Raw genomic sequence first — 11,177 nt, 5'->3', positions numbered from 1 at the left:
CCTATATAGTTTAAGTTTAAAAAATTTGGCTCTCAAAAGAAATTTCAATTGTTGTACTGTTGATATTTGGCTCTGTTGACTAATGAGTTTGCCGACCACTGGTAGGGCTTTCTCCCAGAGACTGGGTTTGTGCCTTCTCTGAATCTGAATGCAGCGTTTGGTACTGCAATGCTTGTTGACGAGTTTGCCCCTCTCCTCAACAGCTTGGGGGCAGGAATCATGTTTTCTTCATCTTTGCCTCTCCCTCACTCCCCCTACCCTTAGACCAGCATGTGCCCGGTACAGAAGAGACAAGCAACCTGTATCTACCGTGGATGAATTAACCAAATACCCTGGTTGCTGCTGTTCCCTCTACAGGAGTTGTCCTTCCCTGCTAATCTTCACCTGTCGAATCCTTCCTAGCTAGCAAAATACCCTCTCACACTTTAATACCTTGCTACTTCAAGTGCAGTCTTTGGACCAGCAGCATTGGCCTCCCCGGGGAGCTGTTAGTTGCAGGTTCAAACTTCGGAAAAGAGCCCGGGCAGTGTGGCTCAGTGATTGAGCATCGACCCATGAACCAGAAGGTTGCTGGTTTGATTTCTGGTCAGGGCATATGCCTGGGTTGCGGGCTCAGTGACCATTAGGGGGCATGCAGGAGGCAGCCAGTCAATGCTTCTCTCTCATCCATATTTCTATCTCTCCCTCTCCCTTCCTCTCTCTCTCAAAACCAATAAAAACATATTTTTAAAAATCTTTGGAAAAGAGCTGATTACATTTTTATTTCTGAACACAGGTGCTTGCAACTGGGCTCAGTGGTCTCTACTCTTCCCTGCCTACTAAGCTAGAAGAGAAAGGCGAGGAGTGGCACTGCCTTCTGAAAGATGACTGGCTCCTACTCCCCTCTCTCGTCCAGTTCATGAACTCCCTGGAGTTTTGCAACGCCGTCATACAGGTAACTGAGTGCAATGCAGGGACCCTTTGTTAGGATCCATTCAGAGTATAAGCATGGTAAAGGAGTAGTATATAAATAGTCCTTTTTTTATTTTAATGTTTATGGAATATTGATGTTTTACTCGAAGCATACAAAGTGTTCTTGAATGAGTGAAAATGTTAGTTTATGGGGTTTCTGGGAAGTTTTAATTGAGAACAAGTAAGTAGATATTCTTTTCTTCCTTATAAAAAATGCTAATTATGTTTTGATTATCCACTTAACCATCAAAAATAAGTTCAATGCCTGACTCATTAAATAGATATTTTTAGGCTTCTAAGTACTCCAAATTATACCACTTTTATTTCAAGGTCTTTTGGGGAGTCTACAAAGGAAAACACTTTGTTGTGCTTAATGGTGCATATTACATAAAGAATATTGTTATCCCAATTGAATTTAGAAGAACTTCAGCATCTTCTTAGCAACACAAATTACATTTGCTTTGAAATTGGCCTGCTTTGGGGGGAAAAATGCCACTGAACTCTACTATATTTGGCTTCTTGATTAGATTTTTATTTTCAGATTTTTTGTTACTGTTTTGAATAAAAATTAGATTTTATAAACATTTAAGGATGTAGTAGGTTTTCATCAAAAATGTTTTATTTCTGAATAGCATAAGCATCACCTCAATATTGGATTTATTAAGAAATCAAATTTTCTTTATGGTGATTGGGAGGTGAAAAATGTTAGTTATAATCTGTTTATCTACCAAATAAAGAAATAGCTTCTGGAAAGAAATGCAGTAAATCACTTTGGTTCCCATCTCATTTTTATTGCTAAGTCAAAGGAAGTTTTATTTATATATAAGATAAGTGGATTACATCTTAAGTTATTTTTTTTCTTTAATATTACAGTCTATCAACATTTTCCTGCAGAAGTGTGTGGACATAAAAGAGATGGAACTGTTAGTTTCTCCCCAAATGTACACAGAGAGAGATTATTAGTAATTTAAAGATCTAGCCTCACTTCCCTAGAAAATGCTTTTGATTTGATTTGATTTGATTGTATGTCTTTTTAAGAAAGAGAATTAAAGCTAACAGGCATGGTTAAGAACCGAGAAGTGATATATTCCATTCAATGTTTTGAGGCCATATACTTTTAAGATTTTGTTTGTTTGTTTGGGGGGTGCTATTGAAAAGATTACTTGTAAAAGAGGCTAACCAAAGGACTTGTATGCATATATGCATAACCCATGGACACAGACAATAGCTGCAGTGAAGGCCTGGGGAGGTGGGGGGCGGGTATGGGGTGGAGAGGTTAATGGGGGGTAAAGGGGGGACATCTGTAGTACTTTCAACAATAAAGATAAATTTAAAGATATTAGTGGGGGTTATCCATACAATATATATTTTGTAAATCAAATATAGAAAGACCTGTGCCTCTGATAATGTTTTCTGCTTTTAAATAGGATCTAATTTTTATGAACAAAATTTCTAAATGCCTTCCTCCTTAATAAAATGAGTAGCAGAAAATGCACCTCTAAAATGAGAAATTCTTTTCTACCAGCAAAATAAATGTATTTCATTGTCCATTTTGACAGTTGTATTCTTTTTTAAAATTAGTCACAAATTGAGATGGGAATAGATGAAATTATGGGGTAAAATTATACTTTCTAGTTTGTGAATTTTATGATATGACTCTGTATACATCTTCAGTCTATTTTTTTCAAATAGAAACTTAAAACTATCAGCTTTTCTCTCTCTTTCTCTCCCCCCCCCCTCTTTTTTTGAAAGTCCAAACTATTTATACTGGAATAAACCATCTGGAAAAATTCCATGGTGGTTTGAAGTCTGAATTATTTTTTTAACCATGAAATAAATGGCCAAAATTTGGATTTCTATTTTGAATTCAGGATGTACACAGAAATGTTTGATTTTTAAGAAGACCTAAAAGCTGAATTCTTTGTAATTTTTATAACTACTTATTTCTCTCTTAGGTGGCTCATCCTTTGATTCGTAACCAGCTTGTAAATTATATTTACAATGGGTTCTTGGTACCAGTCTTGGCTCCTGCTCTCCACAAGGTCAGTGACTGGCTGATGCAATATTTTATCTGTTTGTAGTACAACTAATGGAAACTGAGAGAGGCCAACCTGGTGTAACTGACTTGATGGTGACTTCAGCCTTATTTCTCGTACCATCTATATTCCTTAGCCATATCAAACAGGTCTTAACAATGGGGACAGCTTTAAGTCTGATGGGATCCATTTATTGTCATAGAATACGGCATCTTGAAAGTCAAGTAAGATAGTCTAAACCAGGATTGGCAACTAGACTGACTCTTGTGCTTGCTGAGGTCATGGATGGTGGCTACTTGGAACTTCCTGTTAAGCTGTCCTGTAAGGCCACATCTGTCACAGGGGGAGCAAGGTTTACTATGGCTGTAAAGAGGGGTGTGGTAGCAAAATTCCCATGGATTTGCCATATCTTAGGACATAATTTTTTATTATAAAAATTTTGAGACAGCAAAAAATTAGAGTGAAGCCAAGTTAAGGTCTCATCAAAGGTTGGCTCTCTCTTTTGCACCAGTCTGAATTCACTATGATGCTCTCATTTTGTGTAATAAATCAGCTTACTCCATTGTGAGCTATCAGGAGATACCCATGGACCTAGAATTCTAATTTTAAGTTCTTGACTCACTAAGTAAAGAAACATATACAATATTTAGTTCAAGAGGATCTTTGTCAAGTTATAATTGCCAGCCTTGGTCAGGAGAGAAGCAGGAAGTACTTATCACATGCATTTAGATGGAATGCCCATTTTTCTGCACCTGGAAATTCCATTTCCATGAGGTCTCATTTTATAGAATCTGAGATTACATTATTATGGCAACTTTGAAGCCTGGCTGTATATGCTAATGGGAGGAGCAGGTCTCCCCAGCACCCCCGCAAATTTCCAAAGTATTTTATTTTGAGCAGATGCTACCTTCAAGGCAATTCCATACCACAGATACCATGGTTAGTATTACAGCTCCAGCAAGCCTTTCTGCATGCTCATCTCATGGAGCAGCAGGTCTTGGTGGAAGATGTTCATGTCTTGCCACTTAGTGTCTTTTGAGCACAGTGGCAATGTTTTCCAAACAGAGAGGGTATTTGCTCTGAATAGGACTTGTATGTTACTTCTAGGCTCAAGAGGGATTCTTGGGTACGGTTTGAATATAAAAGTATTGAGATTTCCAGTTTACTTTAGTGGTTTGTGGCACAAAGGGCCCACGTCTTTAAAATTAAAAATGCTTGTAAAATATGGAACATATCCTTGGAAAATACACCCCTTGTATTTGTTTCCAGGTTGTCTTTCTGTTAATATCTTGCTGTTCTGGGGTTGGGGTGGGTGTCTTGAAGTGGAGGTCTCCAAGCCTCTGCATGAAGGAACCAGCAGAGCTGGTGAAATCTTTGGCAGTAATGATCCCTGTACTCCCCTGCACATTTAGACTTAGTTCCACATTTATTCCCATCCTTTCCCTCATTGACCGGTTAACCTAAAATAATTTCTTATCATTGCCATAATAGCTGTAATTATAAAAATGTTATTTGCTCAGTATATTTTATGGTATTCTAATTAACCTACCTTAATGTTACAAATATTAATGTTAACTCTCTATCCCTAATTGAGGATGACATCCACCTCAGAGAGCTGTCATGAGGCTCTGATGGGTCACAGTGCTCCCCTTCATAGCACTCACCACAAGTGGAATCGAATCATTAAATGTGCAATAACTACATCAATAGCCTGTGTCCACAATGGTGCACCTGCTTCTTGGGGTAGGGTTCACAGTTGTTTTGTTCACTGGGGTATCTCCAGTGCCAAGCTCAGTCCCTTAGATTTAGAGGTTGAATAAACAGCACACAATGGAATGATGTTTGTCAGAGGGCCTAGCAGAGTGTTTGCACTTGGTACATCTCCCGGGAGTGGCTCATAGAGAATAATAATAGCACCTTACATATATTAACAAAGATTGTTCTCAGTAATTCCCATAATTAAATGAAAAATTTTAATCATGAAGTGATTTTAATACATGCTTATTGTGGAAAAATACAGCCAATACTGAGTATATAAAATGCAAAGTGAATCTTACCACATTAGATTTCCAATCCCTAATTAAGATTCCTTAACTTTTATCCATCGCGGACCATTTCTCCCAGGACTATTGAGCTACTAGAAAGAATATTTCCTCCTTAATTTATTTTTCATCCTGCTCGTCATCTTTTTATTTTGTTTGTGGTTAACAGCCTCTCCTCTGGCTCTTGGCTTCCGAAATGGTTGATGAAGAAAAGAGCCTTTTATGAATGTCAGGACAGGGGCCAAAAACAGATGAGGAAAAATGTCCAGAATTGGGTGTTTCTTGAGAAGTTCCCTGTGGGAACAGTCCCTTGCTGTGTCCTCTCCTTTGATGTGGAAGAAATACTGGGCATCTCAAGTCTACTGCAGGGGTTCCTGTCCACGGTTTTCACCTTCTGGGTCTCCTGCCCTGACAGAAGAGCCTTATTTAATGCCCTAAGTAAATTTCCCTGTGAACTATCTCAGCCCCCAGTTTATGCAAAACATTCTAGTTACCTGCCATCAGCGTAGGCAGTTTGTAGAGGTGAATTTAGTCTCACTCTCATAAGTAATATAAATAAATTCATACTTAAAAACGTTACCACATCACAATCAGTACTCACAAACAGTGTCTCCACAGCATCGCTCAACAAGTCATTACAGAGGGTTGTGGGTGGGAAAAGGAGGGGAGGGGAGAAGTGGCAAGTGGAGATGGTCTCCACCTTTCCTCTTCCCACTCTATGTATAAGGTCACACCTCCAGTGCAGGCTGTCCTGCTCCGTGCTTTCTTCATACAGTGCTGTGGGGCAGCCAGTTGTTCTCCTGTGTTAGTATAGAGGTGAGGCTGGTTTCTTTATAGGGCTGCACAGTTTTCTGTAGTGTGGATATACAGGTCTGCAATCCTGTATTCACAGCTAAAAAATGCAAACATCTCTGAAAACAGAATTTTTAAAATAATTGTCTTTGATGGCAAACCCATACCTAAACTGTCTCAAGGCTGTTTTTTTTTTTTTTTTAAATCTCACTTGAGTTAATATTTGTGTGTTATATGGACGGAAAAAAAATAATGTATTTGATTGTAGAGTTCTGCTCCAGATCTGCTGGGTTACGTCAAATATGGCAGTTGTAATATTACTTTTCTAATATATGAAATTTTGAATTCCAAAATGCATGGTCTCCAGGGTTTTGGATAAGAGGTTGGAAGCCCATTTTGGACATTTATGGAGGGATACATTTTTGGAGGAAGGTTAAATCACACTTTGTAAAAGTCACATTATAGAAAATGATACCATGTCAATGTAGGTCATTTAGGAGTTGGATCTAACCATAGCCATGGACATCATGTAAAATTGTGACTTTAGATTAATGGAACAGCCCCCATCCAGCAAGAGCTAGCTCTGTCTCTGTATGTTTAATTGATCAAAGCTAAGTTTTCAAGGCTGAATATTAATCGACATAGTTGTATTAGTCTGCATTCTCAGTGGAGTGGATGCCAAGATAGGTTCAGTGTGCAAGGATTTTGCTAGGGGAAATGTTGGCGAGAGAGAAAATGGGGAGCAAGGGGGGGGGGAAGGCTAGGGGAGTTGTCAGGCAGAAATGCAAATCTGACTCCAAGGGCAGGAGAGGGTATAAGATTGAATGGGAGTGTTGGAGGCTGCCGGGAGGAGGCCTGTGTTTCCCAGGGACAGGTCTGTCAGGCATCCCCACTGCACTGTCATTGGCTGTGAGGAGCCTGTGGCAGGTGTGGGAAGGGTTCAGTGTAGCCACGGGGCCCTTGGTCACTTATGCTCCCTGTAGTTAGAGGTCTAGGTGGTGGATTCCCATGGCCACTGCGTTTCCACATGGTTGATTTCCATGGTGTTCCTGGTTGTAGCTGTCAAAAAGATAGACATATATATTTGCTTAATTTATAGACCTCCTCTTTTTGTGTGTGAAACATTCCAGAGTTCAAATGCTGTTTCATGCATGCGGTCGTTTTGATCAGGATTAACTTGAGAAAAGAACTTACTATGTCAGTCACCATGATTATGCTTTAGTCACAAACAACACCATCTATTTATGTTTTTGTTCGCATGACATGTCCACCTTGGGGTGTGGAATGAGCAGCTTGTAGGTAGCTTTTCTCCATGATATCCTCAGCCAGGCCCAGGTTGATAGATCTTCAACTTCTGATATCTCTGGTCATAATGTCTGAGGGGAGACTATAGTGAATGGCCCGCTGGCTTTTGAAGCTCTTGTGTGGAAGTGACACACGTCGTTTCTGTTCTCATTTCATTCTCTGAAGCAAAGAAAATCACATCTGACCTCAGAGGGCAGTGCAGTTTCATTTTCTCAAAAAGAAAAGTCTCGAATGTGATCATCAGCCCTAATGACTTTTGTCAGATGGCACCCACTGGGTAGTGAGGAGAGTCTACAGGAGTATGATGTTTCAATGATCGATTGCTGTGTGATAAGCTGCCCCCAAACTTAAAGACTTAATCATGTATCATTAGTATAAAGTACAAGTTTCTGGTTCAGGAATTAGGGCAGGGCACTGTAGGGACAGCTCGTTTCTGTTCCATGATGTCTGGGGCCTGAATAGCTTGGAGCTGGGTGGATCTCTGTCTCTCTGCCTCTTGCCCTCTTTTCACAGAGCCTCTCCCTGGCCAGGTTGGGCTTTCTCACAGCATGGCAGCCTCAGGTAGTTGAATTTCTTATATGTGGGATGAAGGCTCCAAGAGACAGGAAATACAAGCAGCGAATCTGGAAACTAAAACAGTGTTGCTTCTGTCATATTTTATCATTCATCGTAGTCACAGAGCCCACCCATTTTCTAGGGGAGAGGACATAAACCTCCCACCTCCTGATGACAGGAATATCAAAGAATCTGTGCCCATGTTCTGGGTAGGTTTACCCTGGTTACCAGCCCTACAATTGAATATGTTTGTTAAGGGGCAGAGACATATATAGAAAGGGCCACCTGATAAGAACCATGAACTTCTGTCATGGATTACAACCAAACCTGAGGCAACCCCTCAGGGAAGAAGACAGTGGAATAAAATAAACATCAAAACTTTATGCTCCTTCCTTCCTCTGATGTCCTGCTGGCTTCCCATTGGGTGAACCCAAATGGAAACCAGGTGGCAAGGGCATCATGGGAAAAAGAGGTCCATGTAGGTCAACTGGGCTCTGCGCAGGGTGAAAGATGGAGAGGGGCAAATGGAAGGCATCCAGCACACTTATTTACTAGGGTCAGCATTTTAGAGTAGTAATTAGCACATATAGATGGCATCTACAGAGTGTGTTTGGAAAGGCTTAAGTAAACCGGGGCTTTAAAAATTTCTATAAACACATAAGGAAGTCCACTTTTTATAGTTTATAGTTACTTCCCAATTCTATGTATTGAACCTTATCCTTTAAAGCCTAAAATCATGGTTATACTTGAATGTAGTAGGTAGATAAACTAACAGTATACTAGTCATGAATGTTTTCTCTTACTCAGTCTTCAAAAACCAGCTTAAATCTCACTGGCTTCCTCAGCCTTCCCTAACTTTGGGGGTTCTAGGCTTCCCTGTTTTCTAGAATTTGTAGTCTTAATGTATGTGTCAGTCATTTTGCACAGAGCATATGCACTTTTGTATTGTTTGGTGTATTCTTATTTGACTTTGTGTCCCCACCTCTATCCTGAGACCCTGGAAGAGTCTTTATCTATGGTTCCCAAACCATGTGCCAAGGAGCCCTGGCGGTTCTCGGTGAACTCACAGGGATGCTGCCAGGTAAGTTAAATTTATGAGGGAAACACAGGGACATCTGTCTGATACTAAGTGAACTCCTAGCTTGAAATAGTTCAGTTTCAGCATTCAATACACATTCCTTTCAATATGCTGATACCTTTGCAAAGCTGAGTTTGGGGTGGGTCCTGTGCTGTAAAGCAAATGCACATGAAAATTGGTGTGGGACGGAGTGAGGTTGGCAGTGTCCAGTCTGATTCCTAGGTGTAAGTGACCAGCAGGAGGTGAATTGTTAGGACTTAACCACATTTAATTATTTGGTCTTAAATACTTAATAAAAGGGATGGCTGGGCATTTCTTCTGGCTTCTGAGGGCTATGAAAAAAAAATTACTGATACACTGACGGTACCGTGAACTGAAAATGCTTTAGATCCTCTGATCTGTGAAGTATGATCTTTTATGCCACCAGAGCAGGGTTTGGCCAGCTACAATCTGGGGGCCAAGTCTGGCCTGTGGTTTGTCATTGTGTATCTTGAGTTAAGAGTGGTTTTTAGATCCATCGAAAGATAAATAGATAAACAAAAGTGATACACCACACACACACACACACACACACACACACACACACACACGAAATTCTGACACATAGATGAACCTTGAATTGTGCTAAATGAAATAAGCCAGTCAAAAGTGGACAAATATCACATGAATTCACATATATGACATACCTAGTGTAGTCAAATTTATAGACGGAAACCAGAAAAACAGTTACCAAAGAGGAAGGAGTAATGAGGAGTTATTGTTGAATGGGTACAGTTTCAGTTCCACAGAGGAAAAGAGTTCTGGAGATTGGTTGCACAACAGTGTGACTGTACTTAACACCGCTGAGCTGTGCACTTAAAAGTGGGTAGGGTGGTAAATTGTATGTCTTACCCACAATTTAAAAGGATAGGAATATACAACAGAATGACAAACCCTAAAACACTTACACTTTGGCCCTTCACAGAAAATGTGGGCTGAGCCCTGCTCTGGAGGGTAGCATGGTGCTCTCTATATTTTAGATCAGCGGTCGCCAACCGGTAGTCCGCGGACCACTGGTGGTCCGTGAGGTCCGAAAGGTTGGCGACCGCTGTTTTAGATGATCCATATATGTTTGTAGATGATGGTAATAGTGGAAGAAATCCCCAGTTAGAAAGAGATGGCCTAGTGAGAGGATTACCAAGTCCTTTTTTATTTATTTTTTTAAGGCAGTGATGAGGCTGAGGAACAACAGGCAGAAACAGAAGGAAGCAGGCTGATTGGCTTTGCTTGGAAGAGTCTTTGTCCAGGTGTGTTGTTTAGGGGGCCTGCGCTGGCGGGAGACCAGCAGACAGTTGGTGGCAGCAGCTGAAGATGGCTCTGGCAGGGACAGAAAGGGGGCTGGAGGGCTCAGTCGTCTTATTTCTGTCACGTGTCTTATGAACTAGGATGGTCTTCTGTTTTGTGGGTTATAGTGGTTCCTCTATTTGAAGACTGGTGAGAAATTAAGGGAGAAATTTGGGGCTCTCTGTAGTAGTTGAAGGTGGAGACATCGAGGATGTTGAAGTAAGGGATGGATGGAGGGAAAAGCGATCACACACCATCCTTTTCTGCAGGCAGCTCACAGGCGTTAGCAGTGAAAACTGTGGCCTGCGAGAAATCCTGTACCTCTGGTTTTTGCAAAGAGCAGCTAGCTGTGTTTCATTCAGCAAATTATTCCACATACGTGTGCCTGGAAAACCAGCAGCAAAAAAATCTACCAGAAAAAAAAAACGATTTTTCCACCATCTCTGCGTGCTGAAACCATCCTGGAACAATATACATAGGTAGAATAATTTCAGGCATTTCCTTAAAGGCATGTGTGCTGAGTTCCTATAAGCCACATTGGAGCCCATTTGTTTTACAATCTTGTCTTCCAAACACATATATACATATTCATGAGCTGTATCCTGTGAGCGCAGTAATTCATAGCTTATTGACTTAGGTTGATGGATGGAAGTTTTTTGGGGACTAGAGAAGAAATGATGGAAATTTTGAGAGGCTGGGAGCAGCCACACTTGTGAATCACCCACTTGCCATTAATGTGTCTGTGGGTGGGGTGGGCGGGGACCCCTTCAGAGCCCAGTTGGGCTCTCACTAGCTAGGTATGTTTTTAACTTTTATTAAACTAGTTAGAGTGACAATTTTAAGAGAAATTAAATACAATCCTCAAATGATCATCATTAATAAATGTTAATGAGCTATAATTGGTGCTGAGTTTATGGGAGGAATACCTAAGCCTGTATGTCCTGCTGTTTTCAGTCTCCAGTAGAATGAGCAGAGCAGCCTGTCACCTCACTAAGCTCCACTTCCATCCATCCTTCCTCCTACATCTCTAGTCTGGGTCGTGGTGGAGGGGCTTTGGGAGGCAGGAGGGCAGAGACAGGTCTCCTGCTGGCTCTT

At 40.8% G+C, this 11,177-nt stretch overlaps 1 protein-coding gene across 2 annotated transcripts in view; it reads left to right on the top strand.

Annotated features, from left to right (window-relative positions):
* The window catches only part of FAM160A1 (family with sequence similarity 160 member A1), a 220,271-nt gene that overhangs the window by 158,935 nt on the left and 50,159 nt on the right, over window positions 1-11,177 (top strand). For both annotated transcript variants that reach the window (XM_006770124.2, XM_006770123.2), the window contains 2 exons: window positions 776-934; window positions 2,907-2,993. In XM_006770124.2, the coding sequence (XP_006770187.1) occupies window positions 776-934; window positions 2,907-2,993 (246 nt within the window). The remainder of the gene's footprint in view (window positions 1-775; window positions 935-2,906; window positions 2,994-11,177) is intronic.

The sequence above is a fragment of the Myotis davidii genome, unplaced genomic scaffold, assembly GCF_000327345.1.
Source record: "Myotis davidii unplaced genomic scaffold, ASM32734v1 scaffold323, whole genome shotgun sequence".
Classification (NCBI taxonomy): domain Eukaryota; kingdom Metazoa; phylum Chordata; class Mammalia; order Chiroptera; family Vespertilionidae; genus Myotis; species Myotis davidii.
Note: the sequence above shows the minus strand (reverse complement) of the source record. Positions and strands in the feature narration are given on the sequence as shown.